This window comes from Taurulus bubalis (genome assembly GCF_910589615.1).
Source record: "Taurulus bubalis genome assembly, chromosome: 1".
In the NCBI taxonomy this organism is placed as follows: Eukaryota; Metazoa; Chordata; class Actinopteri; order Perciformes; family Cottidae; genus Taurulus; species Taurulus bubalis.
In genome coordinates this window covers 4,090,871-4,113,085 of record NC_136589.1, presented here as the reverse complement: position 1 = coordinate 4,113,085, position 22,215 = coordinate 4,090,871, and the positions used below count along the sequence as shown (strand labels likewise).

Below are 22,215 nucleotides of genomic sequence, written 5' to 3'. Positions count from 1 at the left end.
CAGAACAGTCTCTTGGTTTTTATTTATTTGGGTTCCACCCACGAAGAGGCTCAAACGCCCCTGAGCTTGAATGAGGAACTTGAAACTGTATGACTGGAAATGACGGTCATGGGCATTACCCCAATCAGCCACATGGTGGTGCTGTTATTACCATAAGTTTGATTGAATAGAATTTTGACACGCATGTCCAGCTCAATTTTGTCCACCATTTATAATTTTTGAAAAACCAGATTTTTGCCATCTCCTCCTGGACCGTAACTCTGACAGCTACCAACGTTTGTGTGGATCGTTATCGGACAAACGTAAAAGTTATCGAAGGCGTGTTGCTATCTGGATGAGTTTTCAAGATGCTGACTGATGACCTTCAAAAAGGGGCGTTGCTTATTACAAAAGCTGACCAAAGTCAAAAACCATTGGGCCGATCATCACAAAACCTGCAGAACAGGTCGGCAAGAGCGCCAGAAACTTGATTTGATTTTGATTCTGAGCCAACCTCTCACCTCTATGGTGTACTGCTCGAATATGCGTAGCTGGAGGAAGATGTCCAGCTTGATCTTGCGTTCGTGGAACAGTTCCTCCATCTGGCCCTGGGCCTCGTCCAGCTGCTGCAGCACCCCCTGGATGTGCGCGATGGAACTGCAGTGAGGCGTCTTATTGGTCGACATGGCTGCGTCTCTGCGGCAAGAGAGAGACAGAGGGGAGACGTTAGAGGGACGGAGGGGAGACGTTAGAGGGACGGAGGGGAGACGTTAGAGGGACGGAGGGGAGACGTTATAGGGACGGAGGGGAGATGTTAGAGGGACGGAGGGGAGACGTTAGAGGGACGGAGGGGAGACGTTAGAGGGACAGAGGGGAGATGTTAGAGGGATGGAGGGGAGATGTTAGAGGGATGGAGGGGAGATGTTAGAGGGACGGAGGGGAGACGTTAGAGGGACGGAGGGGAGACGTTATAAAAGGAGATGTTAGAGGGACGGAGGGGAGACGTTAGAGGGACAGAGGGGAGATGTTAGAGGGACGGAGGGGAGATGTTAGAGGGACGGAGGGGAGACGTTAGAGGGACGGAGGGGAGATGTTAGAGGGATGGAGGGGAGATGTTAGAGGGATGGAGGGGAGACGTTAGAGGGACGGAGGGGAGACGTTAGAGGGACAGAGGGGAGATGTTAGAGGGATGGAGGGGAGATGTTAGAGGGATGGAGGGGAGATGTTAGAGGGACGGAGGGGAGACGTTAGAGGGACGGAGGGGAGACGTTAGAGGGACGGAGGGGAGATGTTAGAGGGACGGAGGGGAGACGTTAGAGGGACGGAGGGGAGATGTTAGAGGGACGGAGGGGAGACGTTAGAGGGACGGAGGGGAGATGTTATAAAAGGAGATGTTAGAGGGACAGAGGGGAGATGTTAGAGGGACGGAGGGGAGACGTTAGAGGGACAGAGGGGAGATGTTAGAGGGACAGAGGGGAGACGTTAGAGGGACAGAGGGGAGATGTTAGAGGGATGGAGGGGAGACGTTAGAGGGAGGGGAGACGTTAGAGGGACAGAGGGGAGACGTTAGAGGGATGGAGGGGAAGACGTTAGAGGGACAGAGGGGAGATGTTAGAGGGACAGAGGGGAGACGTTAGAGGGACAGAGGGGAGATGTTAGAGGGACAGAGGGGAGACGTTAGAGGGACAGAGGGGAGACGTTAGAGGGATGGAGGGGAGATGTTATAAAAGGAGATGTTAGAGGGACGGAGGGGAGATGTTATAAAAGGAGACGTTAGAGGGACGGAGGGGAGACGTTATAAAAGGAGATGTTAGAGGGACGGAGGGGAGACGTTAGAGGGACAGAGGGGAGATGTTAGAGGGACAGAGGGGAGATGTTAGAGGGACAGAGGGGAGATGTTAGAGGGACAGAGGGGAGACGTTAGAGGGACGGAGGGGAGACGTTATAAAAGGAGATGTTAGAGGGACGGAGGGGAGACGTTAGAGGGACAGAGGGGAGACGTTATAAAAGGAGATGTTAGAGGGACGGAGGGGAGACGTTAGAGGGACAGAGGGGAGATGTTAGAGGGACGGAGGGGAGATGTTAGAGGGACGGAGGGGAGACGTTAGAGGGACGGAGGGGAGACGTTAGAGGGACGGAGGGGAGACGTTAGAGGGACAGAGGGGAGATGTTAGAGGGATGGAGGGGAGATGTTAGAGGGATGGAGGGGAGATGTTAGAGGGACGGAGGGGAGACGTTAGAGGGACGGAGGGGAGACGTTAGAGGGACGGAGGGGAGATGTTAGAGGGACGGAGGGGAGACGTTAGAGGGACGGAGGGGAGATGTTAGAGGGACGGAGGGGAGACGTTAGAGGGACGGAGGGGAGATGTTATAAAAGGAGATGTTAGAGGGACAGAGGGGAGATGTTAGAGGGACAGAGGGGAGACGTTAGAGGGACAGAGGGGAGATGTTAGAGGGATGGAGGGGAGACGTTAGAGGGAGGGGAGACGTTAGAGGGACAGAGGGGAGACGTTAGAGGGATGGAGGGGAAGACGTTAGAGGGACAGAGGGGAGATGTTAGAGGGACAGAGGGGAGATGTTAGAGGGACAGAGGGGAGACGTTAGAGGGACAGAGGGGAGATGTTAGAGGGACAGAGGGGAGATGTTAGAGGGACAGAGGGGAGATGTTAGAGGGACAGAGGGGAGACGTTAGAGGGACAGAGGGGAGATGTTAGAGGGACAGAGGGGAGACGTTAGAGGGACAGAGGGGAGACGTTAGAGGGACAGAGGGGAGATGTTAGAGGGACAGAGGGGAGACGTTAGAGGGACAGAGGGGAGATGTTAGAGGGACAGAGGGGAGACGTTAGAGGGACAGAGGGGAGATGTTAGAGGGACAGAGGGGAGACGTTAGAGGGACAGAGGGGAGACGTTAGAGGGATGGAGGGGAGATGTTATAAAAGGAGATGTTAGAGGGACGGAGGGGAGATGTTATAAAAGGAGACGTTAGAGGGACGGAGGGGAGACGTTATAAAAGGAGATGTTAGAGGGACGGAGGGGAGACGTTAGAGGGACAGAGGGGAGATGTTAGAGGGACAGAGGGGAGATGTTAGAGGGACAGAGGGGAGATGTTAGAGGGACAGAGGGGAGATGTTAGAGGGACAGAGGGGAGACGTTAGAGGGACAGAGGGGAGATGTTAGAGGGACAGAGGGGAGATGTTAGAGGGACAGAGGGGAGACGTTAGAGGGACAGAGGGGAGATGTTAGAGGGACAGAGGGGAGATGTTAGAGGGACGGAGGGGAGACGTTAGAGGGACGGAGGGGAGACGTTATAAAAGGAGATGTTAGAGGGACGGAGGGGAGACGTTAGAGGGACAGAGGGGAGATGTTAGAGGGATGGAGGGGAGATGTTAGAGGGATGGAGGGGAGATGTTAGAGGGACGGAGGGGAGACGTTAGAGGGACGGAGGGGAGACGTTATAAAAGGAGATGTTAGAGGGACGGAGGGGAGACGTTAGAGGGACAGAGGGGAGATGTTAGAGGGACGGAGGGGAGATGTTAGAGGGACGGAGGGGAGACGTTAGAGGGACGGAGGGGAGACGTTAGAGGGATGGAGGGGAGATGTTAGAGGGACGGAGGGGAGACGTTAGAGGGACGGAGGGGAGACGTTAGAGGGACAGAGGGGAGATGTTAGAGGGATGGAGGGGAGACGTTAGAGGGATGGAGGGGAGATGTTAGAGGGACGGAGGGGAGACGTTAGAGGGACGGAGGGGAGACGTTAGAGGGACGGAGGGGAGATGTTAGAGGGACGGAGGGGAGACGTTAGAGGGACGGAGGGGAGATGTTAGAGGGACGGAGGGGAGACGTTAGAGGGACGGAGGGGAGATGTTATAAAAGGAGATGTTAGAGGGACAGAGGGGAGATGTTAGAGGGACGGAGGGGAGACGTTAGAGGGACAGAGGGGAGATGTTAGAGGGACAGAGGGGAGACGTTAGAGGGACAGAGGGGAGATGTTAGAGGGATGGAGGGGAGACGTTAGAGGGAGGGGAGACGTTAGAGGGACAGAGGGGAGACGTTAGAGGGATGGAGGGGAAGACGTTAGAGGGACAGAGGGGAGACGTTAGAGGGACAGAGGGGAGATGTTAGAGGGACAGAGGGGAGACGTTAGAGGGACAGAGGGGAGATGTTAGAGGGACAGAGGGGAGACGTTAGAGGGACAGAGGGGAGACGTTAGAGGGATGGAGGGGAGATGTTATAAAAGGAGATGTTAGAGGGACGGAGGGGAGATGTTATAAAAGGAGACGTTAGAGGGACGGAGGGGAGACGTTATAAAAGGAGATGTTAGAGGGACGGAGGGGAGACGTTAGAGGGACAGAGGGGAGATGTTAGAGGGACAGAGGGGAGATGTTAGAGGGACAGAGGGGAGACGTTAGAGGGACGGAGGGGAGACGTTAGAGGGACAGAGGGGAGATGTTAGAGGGACAGAGGGGAGATGTTAGAGGGACAGAGGGGAGATGTTAGAGGGACAGAGGGGAGATGTTAGAGGGACGGAGGGGAGACGTTAGAGGGACAGAGGGGAGATGTTAGAGGGACAGAGGGGAGATGTTAGAGGGACAGAGGGGAGACGTTAGAGGGAGGGAGGACGTTAGAGGGAGGGGAGACGTTAGAGGGACAGAGGGGAGACGTTAGAGGGATGGAGGGGAAGACGTTATAAAAGGAGACGTTAGAGGGACAGAGGGGAGACGTCATAGGGATGGAGGGGAGACGTTAGAGGGAGGGGAGACGTTAGAGGGAGGGGAGACGTTAGAGGGACAGAGGGGAGACGTTAGAGGGATGGAGGGGAAGACGTTATAAAAGGAGACGTTAGAGGGACAGAGGGGAGACGTCATAGGGATGGAGGGGAGACGTTAGAGGGAGGGGAGACGTTAGAGGGACGGAGGGGAGACGTTAGAGGGACAGAGGGGAGACGTTAGAGGGACAGAGGGGAGATGTTAGAGGGACGGAGGGGAGATGTTAGAGGGACAGAGGGGAGACGTTAGAGGGACAGAGGGGAGACGTTAGAGGGACAGAGGGGAGACGTTAGAGGGACAGAGGGGAGATGTTAGAGGGACGGAGGGGAGATGTTAGAGGGACAGAGGGGAGATGTTAGAGGGACGGAGGGGAGATGTTATAAAAGGAGATGTTAGAGGCACAGAGGGGAGATGTTAGAGGGATGGAGGGGAGACGTTAGAGGGAGGGGAGACGTTAGAGGGAGGGGAGACGTTAGAGGGACAGAGGGGAGATGTTAGAGGGACGGAGGGGAGATGTTAGAGGGACAGAGGGGAGACGTTAGAGGGATGGAGGGGAGACGTTAGAGGGAGGGGAGACGTTAGAGGGAGGGGAGACGTTAGAGGGACAGAGGGGAGACGTTAGAGGGACAGAGGGGAGATGTTATAAAAGGAGACGTTAGAGGGACAGAGGGGAGATGTTAGAGGGACGGAGGGGAGATGTTAGAGGGACAGAGGGGAGACGTTAGAGGGATGGAGGGGAGACGTTAGAGGGAGGGGAGACGTTAGAGGGAGGGGAGACGTTAGAGGGACAGAGGGGAGACGTTAGAGGGACAGAGGGGAGATGTTATAAAAGGAGACGTTAGAGGGACAGAGGGGAGATGTTAGAGGGACGGAGGGGAGACGTCATTGGGATGGAGGGGAGACACTTCAGACCTCGTTGTGAGGTCGTCTAACGAGATGCTTTCAGGAGAAAAATAACTCTAAAAAAGTAACGGCCAATCAGAACAAACTCCCTGACAGTCAAAGACAACAAAAACAGGAGAAGTATTCATCTCGTGTCGTGCCTTTAACGTTAGTGGACCAAAACAGATATGAGGTGCGACCCTGAGACGACCTTGAGCACAAACATTATACAAGTAGGCAGCTAGTAGAGGCAGGTAATAGAGCGCCGGGTACTTTCCCCTCACAACGAGCATTATTGTATTTTCTCGTTACACAAATAGAGGCAGAGAACCAGAGAAACAAATACAAATACATAAATCATACACAGCATTTGTGCCAATATGGAATTTATTATCCGCCTTCCCTTAGTGGCTGAATGAAATTGACTTTTAAATGACATTTTAAGTGTGACTATTATCACCTGAGCCGGCGCATTAATCCGTCTGCCTCTTTAACAACGTCATGAATATTAATATCGTTACCTGCACGCTATCGAGAATCACTACCGGCGTTGAATGTATCACCTGAGCTGCTGCATCAGCTCCTCCCCCTCCTTAATCACGTTGAGCGTGGCCTCCAGCGTGGCCGTCTGCTGCTGCTGGAACTGCTGGATCAGCGCCTGGACCGAGTCCACCGAGTCGCAGCACACCTCGTCCAACAGCTGCTTCTGCAGCTCCTCCATCCACGACCACAGCTGGGCGGGCAGACAGACGGGCAGACAGACAGGTGAGGAGAGGAGTCAACATCACACACTTGCAGTGCCGCTAATTGTAGCGAGGAGGAACCCGTTGGTCCTATTGGGACTCCAGCTTGCAATTATCACATACCAGAGTCTCTGTGGTTAATGATGGATTCATAATTAAATTAGATGAAGCAGCAGTGTGTGTGTGTGTGTGTGTGTGTGTGTGTGTGTGTCCCACCTCCTTGGTGTGTGTGTAGAAGAAGACGGACATGTCGAGCAGCAGCTTCCTGTGTTCGACCCGGCGGACGAAGTCCTGGATCCGGACTTCCAGGTGCCGGGCCGCCTTGTAGATCTCCTCGGGGTCGCACTCGCCCGTCTGGGCCAGCTGCTCCGCCGCCTCCAGCAGCTTGTCGGCGTTCGTGTACGTGTTCTGAGACGGGAGGGGGGTGGGGGGGTGGAAGGGGGCCTTCGTCATCATCATCATCATCAGCAACATGTCTGCATAAGCTTAGTCTCATACCACGGCCATGGACAATACCGTTCTTCTTTTTCAAGACCTTTTTCATCATCATCTATCTTCATCATCACGATGAGCTTAGTCATCATCACTGTAATCATATGTATACTATACTATGTAGTATATATTTATAGTATTTAGACTATACTATATTTACCATAAACATCATCACTAATAGCTCGTCGCCATTATCATGTGATTTGCATCATGCATTGTGACTTTATGCATATTTTCTTTTTACGGAAGCATTGAGAGGCAGGTGAGAGAAAAAAACAACATTCCTTGAGATTCATTTTTAAAGTCTGATTTGTTTCTCCTGTGTTTAACAACGTGTGTTGTTGTAATACTCTTTTCGGCCACTAGAGGCCACCATAACACCTGGTCTAGGTGGGACTATAATCATTCATGTTTCAGGTGAGTTTTAATTTGCATGATGAGGAAATCACCTGGAAGAAAACAGGAATGATTTTAGTCCCATTTAAAACACGTTGTATCTCACTGGAGCCTCTTGTGGCCAAAATGAGTATCACAAAAACATGATCCTGACGAAAAACTTAATTTTGCCTTAGACAAACCTTTATTTATATATATATATATATATATATATATATATATATATATATATATATATATATATATATATATATATATATATATATATATGTTATATATATATATACATATATATGTATATATATTATGTTTTTTTTGCTTTTTACAAAACATTTTTTTTCAACTTGTTCTTAAGTCATAAACACAGGACTTTTTTTATTTTATTTCACATCATCATTAATAATAATACTATATTTTTCCAATGACGGCTAATTATTCAGTGTTTCGTTTAAATTAGACTTACACCCAATCACAAATGCTACGGCTCAGACAGACAGACACACACACACAGACAGACAGACAGACAGACAGACACACAGACAGACAGACAGACAGACAGACAGACAGACACACACACACACACAGACAGACAGAGAGACAGACAGACAGACAGACACACACACAGACAGACAGAGAGACAGACAGACAGACAGACAGACACACACAGACAGACAGACAGACACACAGACAGACACACACACAGACAGACAGACACACACACACACACACAGACAGACACACACACAGACAGATCACATTATACACAAATGTTAAATCCAGTTTCTCAGTTTCCTGTTTCCACGTCTCTGTCTTCACCATAAAAAAGAAAAAGGACCAAATCCCGTCTGAGAGTTTCGGCTCTCGCGTTCATCAGGAGACAAAGTGGATTAGTGTCGTCTATTCTGGTAAATATGAGAGATTATCTCTGGAATATTCCACCACAGAAACACGTTACAGAGGGTGTGGCGCTGAGACGTTGTGATCCCACTTATCCAGGAACAGGAAGTCTGGATGTTTCACGTGTAACGGATTAAGGGAGAAAATGAAGATTATAATTTACAAGAGATTATTACTCTTCATGCGTAACGGGTTGTTCAGAGTGAGAGGATTAGAGCACCTGAACGCACCGCGAGACCAAACCTGTTCAAGACGGGAAGGAATGAACTAGTGAATGAATGACTGAGTTAAATAATGGGTGAATAAATGACTTGGTTCCTTCATGTTGGTTCCTCCATGTTGGTTCATCCATGTTAGTTCCTTCATGTTGGTTCCTCCATGTTGGTTCCTTCATGTTGGTTCATCCATGTTGGTTCCTTCATGTTGGTTCCTCCATGTTGGTTCAACCATGTTGGTTCCTCCATGTTGGTTCCTTCATCTTGGTTCCTCCATGTTGGTTCCTTCATGTTGGTTCCTCCATGTTGGTTCCTCCATGTTGGTATCTTCATGTTGGTATCTTCATGTTGGTTCCACCATGTTGGTTCCTCCATGTTGGTATCTTCATGTTGGTATCTTCATGTTGGTATCTTCATGTTGGTTCCACTATGTTGGTTCCTCCATGTTGGTATCTTCATGTTGGTATCTTCATGTTGGTTCCACTATGTTGGTTCCTCCATGTTGGTTGCACCATGTTGGTTCCTCCATGTTGGTATCTTCATGTTGGTATCTTCATGTTGGTTCCACTATCTTGGTTCCTCCATGTTGGTATCTTCATGTTGGTATCTTCATGTTGGTATCTTCATGTTGGTTCCACTATGTTGGTTCCTCCATGTTGGTTCCTCCATGTTGGTTGCACCATGTTGGTTCCTCCATGTTGGTTCCTCCATGTTGGTATCTTCATGTTGGCATCTTCATGTTGGTTCCACCATGTTGGTTCCTCCATGTTGGCATCTTCATGTTGGTTCCTTCATGTTGGTATCTTCATGTTGGTATCTTCATGTTGGTTCCACCATGTTGGTTCCTCCATGTTGGTTCCTCCATGTTGGTATCTTCATGTTGGTTCCACCATGTTGGTATCTTCCTGTTGGTTCCTTCATGTTAGTATCTTCATGTTGGTTCCACCATGTTGGTTCCTCCATGTTGGTTCCACCATGTTGGTTCCTCCATGTTGGTTCCACCATGTTGGTTCCTCCATGTTGGTATCTTCATGTTGGTTCCTCCATGTTGGTATCTTCATGTTGGTTCCTTCATGTTGGTTCCTCCATGTTGGTTCCTCCATGTTGGTTCGACCATGTTGGTTCTTCCATGTTGGTTCCTTCATGTTGGTTCCTCCATGTTGGTTCCTCCATGGTGGTATCTTCATGTTGGTTCATCCATGTTGGTATCTTCATGTTGGTTCCTCCATGTTGGTATCTTCATGTTGGTTCCTCCATGTTGGTTCCTCCATGTTGGTTCCTTCATGTTGGTTCCTCCATGTTGGTATCTCCATATTGGTTCCTCCATGTTGGTTCCTCCATGTTAGTTCCTCCATGTTGGTATCTCCATATTGGTTCTTCCATGTTGGTTCCTCCATGTTGGTATCTCCATGTTGGTTCCTCCATGTTGGTTCCTCCATGTTGGTATCTTCATGTTGGTATCTTCATGTTGGTTCCACCATGTTGGTTCCTCCATGTTGGTATCTTCATGTTGGTTCCTCCATGTTGGTATCTTCATGTTGGTTTCTCCATGTTGGTATCTTCATGTTGGTTCCACCATGTTGGTTCCTCCATGTTGGTATCTTCATGTTGGTTCCTTCATGTTGGTATCTTCATGTTGGTTCCACCATGTTGGTTCCACCATGTTGGTTCCTCCATGTTGGTTCCTTCATGTTGGTATCTCCATGTTGGTTCCTCCATGTTGGTTCCTCCATGTTGGTATCTTCATGTTGGTATATTCATGTTGGTTCCTTCATGTTGGTTCCTCCATGTTGGTATCTTCATGTTGGTTCTTCCATGTTGGTTCCACCATGTTGGTTCCTTCATGTTGGTTCCTCCATGTTGGTATCTCCATGTTGGTTCCTCCATGTTGGTTCCTCCATGTTGGTATCTTCATGTTGGTATCTTCATGTTGGTTCCTCCATATTGGTTCCTCCATGTTGGTTCCTTCATGTTGGTATCTCCATATTGGTTCCTCCATGTTGGTTCCTCCATGTTGGTATCTCCATGTTGGTTCCTCCATGTTGGTTCCTTCATGTTGGTATCTTCATGTTGGTTCCACGATGTTGGTTCCACGATGTTGGTTTTTCTATGTTGGTATCTTCATGTTGGTTCCTCCATGTTGGTATCTTCATGTTGGTTCCACCATGTTGGTTCCTCCATGTTGGTTCCTCCATGTTGGTATCTCCATGTTGGTTCCTCCATGTCGGTTCCTCCATGTTGGTATCTTCATGTTGGTATCTTCATGTTGGTTCCTCCATATTGGTTCCTCCATGTTGGTTCCTTCATGTTGGTATCTCCATATTGGTTCCTCCATGTTGGTTCCTCCATGTTGGTATCTCCATGTTGGTTCCTCCATGTTGGTTCCTTCATGTTGGTATCTTCATGTTGGTTCCACGATGTTGGTTCCACGATGTTGGTTTTTCTATGTTGGTATCTTCATGTTGGTTCCTCCATGTTGGTATCTTCATGTTGGTTCCTTCATGTTGGTATCTCCATGTTGGTATCTTCATGTTGGTTCCTTCATGTTGGTATCTTCATGTTGGTTCCACCATGTTGGTTCCTCCACGTTGGTATCTTCATGTTGGTTTCTGCATGTTGGTATCTTCATGTTGGTTCCACCATGTTGGTTCCTCCATGTTGGTATCTTCATGTTGGTTCCTTCATGTTGGTATCTTCATGTTGGTTCCACCATGTTGGTTCCTCCATGTTGGTATCTTCATGTTGGTTCCACCATGTTGGTTCCTTCATGTTGGTTCCTCCATGTTGGTATCTTCATGTTGGTTCCTCCATGTTGGTTCCACCATGTTGATTCCTCCATGTTGGTTCCTTCATGTTGGTTCCTCCATGTTGGTATCTTCATGTTGGTTCTTCCATGTTGGTTCCACCATGTTGGTTCTTTCATGTTGGTTCCTCCATGTTGGTTTCACCATGTTGGTTCCTTCATGTTGGTTCCTTCATGTTGGTTCCTCCATGTTGGTTCCTCCATGTTGGTATCTTCATGTTGGTTCTTCCATGTTGGTATCTCTATATTGGTTCCTCCATGTTGGTTCCTTCATGTTGGTATCTCCATTTTGGTTCCTCCATGTTGGTTCCTCCATGTTGGTATCTCCATGTTGGTTCCTCCATGTTGGTTCCTTCATGTTGGTATCTTCATGTTGGTTCCACCATGTTGGTTCCACCATGTTGGTTTTTCCATGTTGGTATCTTCATGTTGGTTCCTCCATGTTGGTTCCTCCATGTTGGTATCTTCATGTTGGTTCCTCCATGCTGGTATCTTCATGTTGGTTCCTCCATGTTGGTATCTCCATATTGGTTCCTCCATGTTGGTTCCTTCATGTTGGTATCTCCATATTGGTTCCTCCATGTTGGTTCCTCCATGTTGGTATCTCCATGTTGGTTCCTCCATGTTGGTTCCTTCATGTTGGTATCTTCATGTTGGTTCCACGATGTTGGTTTTTCTATGTTGGTATCTTCATGTTGGTTCCTCCATGTTGGTATCTTCATGTTGGTTCCTTCATGTTGGTATCTTCATGTTGGTTCCACCATGTTGGTTCCTCCATGTTGGTATCTTCATGTTGGTTTCTCCATGTTGGTATCTTCATGTTGGTTACACCATGTTGGTTCCACCATGTTGGTTCCTCCATGTTGGTATCTCCATATTGGTTCCTCCACGTTGGTTCCTTCATGTTGGTATCTCCATATTGGTTCCTCCATGTTGGTTCCTCCATGTTGGTATCTCCATGTTGGTTCCTTCATGTTGGTATCTTCATGTTGGTTCCACGATGTTGGTTCCACGATGTTGGTTTTTCTATGTTGGTATCTTCATGTTGGTTCCTCCATGTTGGTATCTTCATGTTGGTTCCTTCATGTTGGTATCTTCATGTTGGTTCCACCATGTTGGTTCCTCCATGTTGGTATCTTCATGTTGGTTTCTCCATGTTGGTATCTTCATGTTGGTTCCACCATGTTGGTTCCACCATGTTGGTTCCTCCATGTTGGTATCTTCATGTTGGTTCCTTCATGTTGGTATCTTCATGTTGGTTCCACCATGTTGGTTCCTCCATGTTGGTATCTTCATGTTGGTTCCACCATGTTGGTTCCTTCATGTTGGTTCCTCCATGTTGGTTTCACCATGTTGGTTCCTTCATGTTGGTTCCTTCATGTTGGTTCCTCCATATTGGTTCCTCCATGTTGGTATCTTCATGTTGGTTCCTCCATGTTGGTATCTTCATGTTGGTTCTTCCATGTTGGTATCTCTATATTGGTTCCTCCATGTTGGTTCCTTCATGTTGGTATCTCCATTTTGGTTCCTCCATGTTGGTTCCTCCATGTTGGTATCTCCATGTTGGTTCCTCCATGTTGGTTCCTTCATGTTGGTATCTTCATGTTGGTTCCACGATGTTGGTTCCACCATGTTGGTTTTTCCATGTTGGGATCTTCATGTTGGTTCCTCCATGTTGGTATCTTCATGTTGGTTCCTTCATGTTGGTATCTTCATGTTGGTTCCTCCATGTTGGTTCCTCTATGTTGGTTCCTTCATGCTCCCTCTACGAGAACCAGAACGTTCCCCCGTCTAACCCCGTCTGACACCCCGTCGTTCGAGGCAGACCGAGTGAGAAGTGAAGATGCGAGGCGGCGAGTGAAGGAGTGTGGCGGCGAGTGAAGGAGTGAGGCAGTGAGGGAGTGAAGGAGTGAAGGAGTGAGGGAGTGAAGGAGTGAAGGAGGCCTTAATGAGACTAAAGATTTCTGGGTTTTCATCAAGTCTTTCTGTTTGATCTAATGGAGGAGCAGCTAATCTGATGGAGACGAGGAGCTATAAATAAAACCAGCAGTAATGATGAGGGGGAGAAGATGAAATATAAACACACACACACACACACATCGTATGTTAAATGTGTATTTAATGTTTCCATGTTGTGTTTAACTCTAAGTGGAGAGTTTTACCAGCAAAACATAAATATGCATAAATATGCTAATGGAGGAAAGAAGAAGAGAGAGAGAGAGAGAGAGAGAGAGAGCGTATGACCCAAATAATGCTGATCGAGTGGTTTACGGAGGTTAATCTTAATCCAGAGTGTAAACACCAGATTACACAAGTATATACTCTTTATGGGTTTACACTCAACCCTGATAGGATTACTCATTACTGAACCTCATTATCAATCGGCCTGGATTCAGATCAGGCACCAAATTATGCTTCTTTTTTTTTTGCTCCCAAAGAACTACACAATTCCTGAGACTTTTAGGGAGAAACGTTAAAAAAAGGGGGCGGGACTTGAGCTCCGTAAAAACAGGGGGAGAAAGAAGATTGACAGGAAGAGACAAAAGGAAGAAAGACGAAAAATATGACTCGGCAGCTTGCAGAACAGCACTGTGTGTGTGTGTGTGTGTGTGTGTGTGTGTGTGTGTGTGTGTGTGTGTGTGTGTGTGTGTGTGCGTGTGTTGGATCTTATGTAACAGCACCAGGGGAAGTGAGGATTTGAAGATCCTGATCACGTTTAAGTCTTCAAAACAATGCTCAGACACACACACACACACACACACACACACACACACACACACACACACACACACACACACACACACACACACACACACACACACACACACATCGGCTGTCCAACACAAATCAAAACAGACAACTGACAACTCCAATAGAGGAGATCATCGCACACGTTTATTACGACCGACACACTCCTGAGAAGCAATATTGCTGTGTGTGTGTGTGTGCTTCTATAAGCAGGCCTCACTGACAGTTGCATTGTTTAAAGGGATAGTTCTGTCTTTAAAGTCACGAGACTCCATTGACAAAAACGGCTAAATCCACGTGCAGGTTTTTATATATTTTTACTCGATGAGACCGTGGCTTCAGGAAGAGACAACATCTCCTGCAGATCCATTTTTTGTCAACGGAGTCCTGTGGCTCTGAAGAGAGCCGTCGGTAAGCAGGCAACATATTCTAAATATAGCTTTCTGTTCAGCAGATATTTATTGTTTGCAGGTGTCCCACAGCGGTGCATCGCCCTGTTTCCTTCTACTCTGTGTAGTACACCGACTATGTACAAGTACCTCGAACAGCCCGACCCCAAAGGATCCCAACGGTCCCTTTACGGGCTCGGCTCGACGTTAAACACAAGCCACATTTCTATTCACATTATTTCTGTAACTCTCTACTGAGAGCTTCCACATGTTTCTTTGTTTTGGTTTTTATCTTCATGAGTTTTTTTTCTTTCAACACTGGACTGAAATCCAGGAATGGATAACATCTTCTGCAGATCCTTAGGGGGAAAGCCTCGTGACCATATATGGTTACGCGAGCCGAGGCCCGCCTCCGTGCTTCTTGCTGCCACCAGGCACGGCGGTTTTATGAAAAGTTTGGGATCAATCAAGGGAGATCACTTGCAGATGTTTGCGAGGCGAGCGAATAAACATTTGATCAAAACAAACGACTAACTCCTAAATGAGAGAGGACCTGTTCTGTGAATTAGGAACAGCGGGAAAAAGAAAACGTTTGGATGATCTCAAATTCGGCCACGCAAAGCCCATAAATGTGCTAATTAGGACGGAAATCATTCATGTTATCTTTCAGGTGATTTTTATTATATATAACTTGAAATTTACCTGGAAGAAAACATGACTGATTTCCTAATTTGAACATGTAGTGGTGCCCTTCAGCCTCTTGTGGTGGAAATTGGTATTACAACAACAAACACAAAAAAACACAAAAATTCAGCAGCCAAAACTTCTATTTTGCTGAATTTCCCCGGAGTAAAAAAGGAAAACCTTTTTGTCTGTTTCACTTCTTTTTTTTAAAGGAATTTTTAAATATTATGCAGGCAAAACTTTTCACCATTAGAAAACTATTTTGATCAGTATAACAACATTTACTTTCAGAACTTTTTTTTTCTCCCTTGCCACTCACTGATTTAAGATCATTAAGATCCAAAAAATAATCATAATTCTGGGATGAACTGCTCCTTTTAGACACGTTTGCATTCAGAATTTCAAACGCAAAACTGCCAGTGTGACGCGGTAAGAATGTGTGTAACTGTGAAAGTGCAACAGTGTTGCTCTTTCAGGACCGACAGAAAGACAGAGAGAAAGAGAGAGAGAGAGAGAGAGAGAGAGAGAGAGAGAGAGAGAGAGAGAGAGAGAGAGAGAAAGAGAGAGAGAGAGAGAGAGAGAGAGAAAGAGAGAGAGAGAGAGAGAAAGAGAGAGAAAGAGAGAGAAAGAGAGAGAGAGAGAGAGAGACTCACCTGAGCCACGTCCTCAAAGTCGTCGTGTCTCTTCTGCAGGGCTCTGGCTCTGTGGAGCGACTTCCCCACGCCGGTGTGTTTGCTGAGGAACGCCTCGCCGTGGTTCTCTATCCAGTCCATCACCTGGAGGAGAGGAGGAGGTCACCATGACGACACGCTTCACGGTCTGTCTTCTTTCTGTCTTTCTTCTTTCTGCCTGTCTTCTTCCTTTCTGTCTTTTTTTCTTTCTTTCTGTCTTTTTTTTGTCTTTCTTTTTTTCTGTCTTTCTTTTTTCTTTCTTCCTTCCTTTCTTCCCTTCAAACCTTCCTTCTTTCCTTCCAACCTTCCCTCATTCTTTCCTTCCCTCCTTGAAACCTTCCATAATTCCTTCCCTTATTCCTTCCTTCCTTCCTTCTTTCCTTGCAACCTTCCCTCATTCCTTCCTTCCCTCCTTGAAACCTTCCATAATTCCTTCCTTCCATCCCTTATTCCTTCCTTCCTTCTTTCCTTCCAACCTTCCCTCATTCCTTTCTTCCCTCCTTGAAACATTCCCTAATTCCTTCCTTCCTTCCCTTATTCCTTCTTTCCTTCTTTCCTTCCAATCTTCCCTCATTCCTTTCTTCCCTCCTTGAAACATTCCCTAATTCCTTCCTTCCTTCCCTTATTCCTTCTTTCCTTCCTTCTTTCCTTCCAACCATCCCTCATTCCTTCCTTCCCTCCTTGAAACCTTTCCTAATTCCTTCCCTTATTCCTTCCTTCCTGCCTTCCTTCTTTCCTTCCAACCTTCCCTCATTCCTTCCTTCCTTCCTTCCCTCCTTGAAACCTTCCATAATTCCTTCCTTCCTTCCCTTATTTCTTCCTTCCTTCCTTCTTTCCTTCCAACCTTCCCTCATTCCTTCCTTCCCTCCTTGAAACCTTTCCTAATTCCATCCTTCCTTCCTTCTTTCCTTCCAACCTTCCCTCATTCCTTCCTTCCCTCCTTGAAACCTTCCCTAATTCCTTCCTTCCTTCCTTCTTTCCTTCCAACCTTCCCTCATTCCTTCCTTCCTTCTTTCTGTCTTTCTTTCTCTTTTCTTTCTTTCCTTTCTCTTCTCCTCTGACAGTGAGGCGGTATCAGCGGTATGAAAGCGGTCTCAGACCTCATGAATTAAGAATTGAACGGATGAAACCTTCATGATCTGAGTGGGAAATGTAGGTCAGAGCAGCGGTGAAGAAGCTGAATACTCTGAGCCGTTAGACCACGGCAGCCCAAACATCAACATGGAGGCAGACGACTCCACCCTCTAGTTTCATGTTATTGATGATTCATGATACTTCTGCTTTGGTCATTATGACAATAACCTGAAACTAATTGTATTAAGAGATGCTAGTTCTGTGACTGTGGACTATGATGCAGGTCAGTTATTAACCTACTCATTATAAGCATCAGGTTATTATTATTATTATCATAGGGAAGGAAGGAAGGAAGGAAACCTTCCATCCTTCCTTCTTTCCTTCCATCCTTCCTTTCAAACCTTCCCTCATTCCTTCCTTTCTTCCTTTCAAACCTTCCGTCATTCCTTCCTTCCTTCCAGCCTTCCTTCTCCCCTTCCTTCCTTCCCTCATTCCTTCCATTCTTCCTTTCAAACCTTCCCTCATTCCTTCCTTCCTTCCTTTCAAACCTTCCCTCATTCCTTCCTTCCTTCAAACCTCATTCCTTCACTCATTCCTTCCGTCCTCCCTTCCCTTATTCCTTCTTTCTTTCCTTCCAACCTTCTCTCATTCCTTCCTTCCTCCCTTTCTTCATCCTTCCCTCATCCCTTTCTTCCTTCCTTCCGTCCTGCCTTCTTTCCTTCCAACCTTCCCTCATTCCTTCCCTCCTTCCTTCCTTTCTTTCTTCCTTCCTTCCATCAAACCTTCCCTCATTCCTTCCTTTCTTTCTTCCTTCCTTCTTTCCATCAAACCTCTTTTCTTCACTCATTCCTTCCGTCCTCCCTTTCCTTATTCCTTATTTATTTCCTTCCAACCTTCCCTCATTCCTTCCTTCCTTCCCTCCTTCCTTCCTCCCTTCCTTCATTCTTCCCTCATTCGTTTCTTCCTTCCTTCCAACCTTCCCTTATTTCTTCCTTCCTTCCGTCCTGCCTTCTTTCCTTCCAACCTTCCCTCATTCCTTCCCTCCCTCCTTCCTTTCTTTCTTCCTTCCTTCCTTCAAACCTTCCCTCATTCCTTCCCTCATTCCTTCCTTTCTTTCTTCCCTCATAAAGACATGAGGTACAGTATAATATTAAAATAATAACTTAATAATTGTATTAGCATGGTTAGGTTACAGTATTATAACCCTAGTTCTGTGAGCACAGGGTGACGCCACCTAATACATGCAGAACTCACAGTACAGTCCGCCAGAAAATAGTTTACTTTTTATTCTACAACATTTTAGTTACTTTTTTAATTAAGAATACATGAAAAAAAAGCAACTATGTGATTATCTTAGTTGTCTTATACGTCTCATCGTCCACTAAATATTGAAAATATGAATAGAAACTGTTTTTTCGTTCTCTCCTCTCCCATGAATCACCTTTACAAACACTCAGATTCCTCTTGTGACCTTTGGAGGGGCCGGAACCTGAGGTTGGGAACCCTGGGACTAAACTAACAAACGTATATAAAACTCCTGTACTTTAACTTGTTTAACAATTACTTCCACTCATAAGTTGTGCTGTCGGTACTTTCACTGAGCAGAAGCGCTCGTCTCCGGGCCTCGACCGTGTCGTCATTCATGACGTCGGTCCAGCTGCAGCCGCGGCAGGAGGGTCGGCGAGAGGTCAGGAGTTAACGCGGCGCTCACGGGGTGAGGCGAGCCGACTCGCAGCTGGACCGCCTTCGTTTGAGCTCAAAGCTGCCAAACTAAACTACGCACCTCATAGGTTCTCGCTCGGCCTTTTGCTTTCTGCGTCTCGGCCTCTTCCTCTCTGGGGTCGCATATATACGCCGAAGCGTTACTTCTCTGGCTGCTGGAGCCTCAACCTCTGGTGATTTATGGACCATCGTATGAGCGCACTGCTCTCGCTCGCTCCTCGTCTCGCTTTACGTGTGTGTCTCTCGCCCTCTGTGTGTGTCTCTCTCCGGGGTCTCATAGAAATGCACAGCATCCATCTTTGTAGTCTGCTCAGCCTTGATTCTCTCTCTCTCTCTCTCTCTCTTTCTCCCTCCCTCCCTCTCTCTCTCTCTCTCTAATCAATTCAACGTGCCCTTGTTGCTCGTGTTTGTCCTCTTGACCTCCCCGAGTGACGGAGGAAAAATTCCCATAACATGTTTTTCCGACAGGATTTTAAGCCCCTTCTTGACCGCAGGAACTCTTGCTTTGCTCTCGTTTGAGATCTCGCAAAGTATCAGAATCTGGATTCGTATAAATAAATAAGATCAGTCCCCTTCACGTACGACATTACACGCTCGCTCACGTACGACATGACATGCTCACGTACGACATTACGCGCTCGCGTACGACATGACACGCTCACGTACGACATGACACGCTCACATACGACATAACGCGCTCGTTCGCGTACGACATGACACGCTCACGTACGACATGACACGCTCACGTACGACATGACACGCTCACGTACGACATGACACGCTCACATACGACATAACGCGCTCGTTCGCGTACGACATGACACGCTCACGTACGACATGACACGTTCACGTACGACATGACACGCTCACGTACGACATTACGCGCTCACATACGACATAACGCGCTCATTCACGTACGACATGACACGCTCACTTACGACATGACGCGTTCACGTACGACATGACACTCTCACATATGACATTACGCGCTCGTTCACGTACTACATCACACGCTCGCTCATGTACGACATTACACTCTCGCTCACGTACGACATGACATGCTCACGTACGACATGACACGCTCACATACGACATAACGCGCTCGTTCGCGTACGACATGACACGCTCACGTACGACATGACACGCTCACGTACGACATGACACGCTCACATACGACATAACGCGCTCGTTCACGTACGACATGACACGCTCACGTACGACATGACACGCTCACGTACGACATTACGCGCTCACATACGACATAACGCGCTCATTCACGTACGACATGACACGCTCACTTACGACATGACGCGTTCACGTACGACATGACACTCTCACATATGACATTACGCGCTCGTTCACGTACTACATCACACGCTCGCTCATGTACGACATTACACTCTCGCTCACGTACGACATTACACGCTCACGTAAGACATTACGCGCTCACATACGACATAACGCGCTCGTTCACGTACGACATGACACGCTCACGTACGACATTACGCGCTCACATACGACATAACGCGCTCGTTCACGTACGACATGACACGCTCACGTACGACATTCCGCGCTCACATACGACATAACGCGCTCGTTCACGTACGACATGACACGCTCACGTACGACATTACGCGCTCACATACGACATAACGCGCTCATTCACGTACGACATGACACGCTCACTTACGACATGACGCGTTCACGTACGACATGACACTCTCACATATGACATTACGCGCTCGTTCACGTACTACATCACACGCTCGCTCATGTACGACATTACACTCTCGCTCACGTACGACATTACACGCTCACGTAAGACATTACGCGCTCACATACGACATAACGCGCTCGTTCACGTACGACATGACACGCTCACGTACGACATTACGCGCTCACATACGACATAACGCGCTCGTTCACGTACGACATGACACGCTCACGTACGACATTACGCGCTCACATACGACATAATGCGCTCGTTCACGTACGACATGACACGTTCACATACGACATAACGCGCTTGTTCACGTATGACATGACACGCTCACGTACGACATAACGCGCTCGTTCACGTATGACATGACACGCTCACGTACGACATTACGCGCTCACATGCGACATAACGCGCTTGTTCACGTACGACATGACGCGTTCACGTACAACATGACACGTTCACGTATGACATGACACGCTCGATCACATACGACATAACGCGCTCGTTCACGTACGACATGACACGCTCACGTACGACATTACGCGCTCACATGCGACATAACGCGCTTGTTCACGTACGACATGACACGTTCACGTACGACATGACACGTTCACGCACGACATTACGCGCTCGCTCACGTACGACATGACACGTTCACGTACGACATGACACGTTCACATACGACATTACGCGCTCGCTCACGTACGACATTACGCGCTCGCTCACGTACGACATGACACGTTCACGCACGACATTACGCGCTCGCTCACGTACGACATGACACGCTCACGTACGACATGACACGCTCACGTACGACATTACGCGGGGGGACGAGAACTCTCACAAAAAGCCCTCAAAACTGTATGTGTTTGTGTGTGTGTGTGTGTGTGTGTGTACCTGCTGGACGTCTTGCTGGAACACACACAGCTGCAGCCTCTGGTGCAGTCGGACCTTCCGATGCTGCCAAATGTTCTCCAGACGCCGCTGATGGTGGAGAACCTCGTGAACCACATCCAGGATGCAGTGAACCTGAAGGGACAACGCAAACTGCACAGTGACGCTTCAAAGTCACTTTGCTACATTTTGATTTCATATAAAATCTTTTTTTTTTAACCTGGGACTCTGTTCTCCCATGTTTCTGACCCGAAGCTCACATTGGTATTATAAGTGTCTGACAACATTATGGAAAGAGTCTCGCTGAAGGAGAATTTCAGAACCCTTGTGACAACTGTGGAAATACTGCAAGCTTCTGCTGTTGGAGGTACAGAAAGCGTAGTTTCCTGTTGCCTTCAAAGACTTTCAATGTCATGGCGGAATATGAAGCTGACATACTGTAAAGAGGGCGGGACCTGTCGCTGACACGCTGTAAAGGGGGCGGGACCTGTCGCTGAGACGCTGTAAAGAGGGAGGGACCTGTCGCTGACACACTGTAAAGAGGGCGGGACCTGTCGCTGAGACGCTGTAAAGAGGGAGGGACCTGTCGCTGACATGCTGTAAAGAGGGCGGGACCTGTCGCTGACACGCTGTAAAGAGGGCGGGACCTGTCGCTGACATGCTGTAAAGAGGGCGGGACCTGTCGCTGACACGCTGTAAAGAGGGCGGGACCTGTCGCTCATACGCTGTAAAGAGGGCGGGACCTGTCGCTGAGACGCTGTAAAGAGGGAGGGACCTGTTGCTGACATGCTGTAAAGAGGGCGGGACCTGTCGCTGACACGCTGTAAAGAGGGCGGGACCTGTCGCTCATACGCTGTAAAGAGGGCGGGACCTGTCGCTGACACGCTGTAAAGAGGGCGGGACCTGTCGCTGACATGCTGTAAAGAGGGCGGGACCTGTCGCTCACACGCTGTAAAGAGGGCGGGACCTGTCGCTGACACGCTGTAAAGAGGGCGGGACCTGTCGCTGACACGCTGTAAAGAGGGCGGGACCTGTCGCTCACACGCTGTAAAGAGGGCGGGACCTGTCGCTGACACGCTGTAAAGAGGGCGGGACCTGTCGCTGACACGCTGTAAAGAGGGAGGGACCTGTCGCTGACATG

At 48.0% G+C, this 22,215-nt stretch overlaps 1 protein-coding gene across 1 annotated transcript in view; it reads right to left on the bottom strand.

The window, feature by feature from the left end:
* LOC306744951 (kalirin-like) overlaps positions 1-22,215 on the bottom strand; it is a gene marked incomplete at its 5' end in the record, with an annotated part of 139,158 nt that overhangs the window by 65,193 nt on the left and 51,750 nt on the right. The window contains 5 exon segments of the mRNA XM_079227660.1: positions 501-675; positions 6,190-6,359; positions 6,586-6,777; positions 15,647-15,769; positions 21,078-21,209. Of these exon segments, the coding sequence (XP_079083786.1) occupies positions 501-675; positions 6,190-6,359; positions 6,586-6,777; positions 15,647-15,769; positions 21,078-21,209 (792 nt within the window).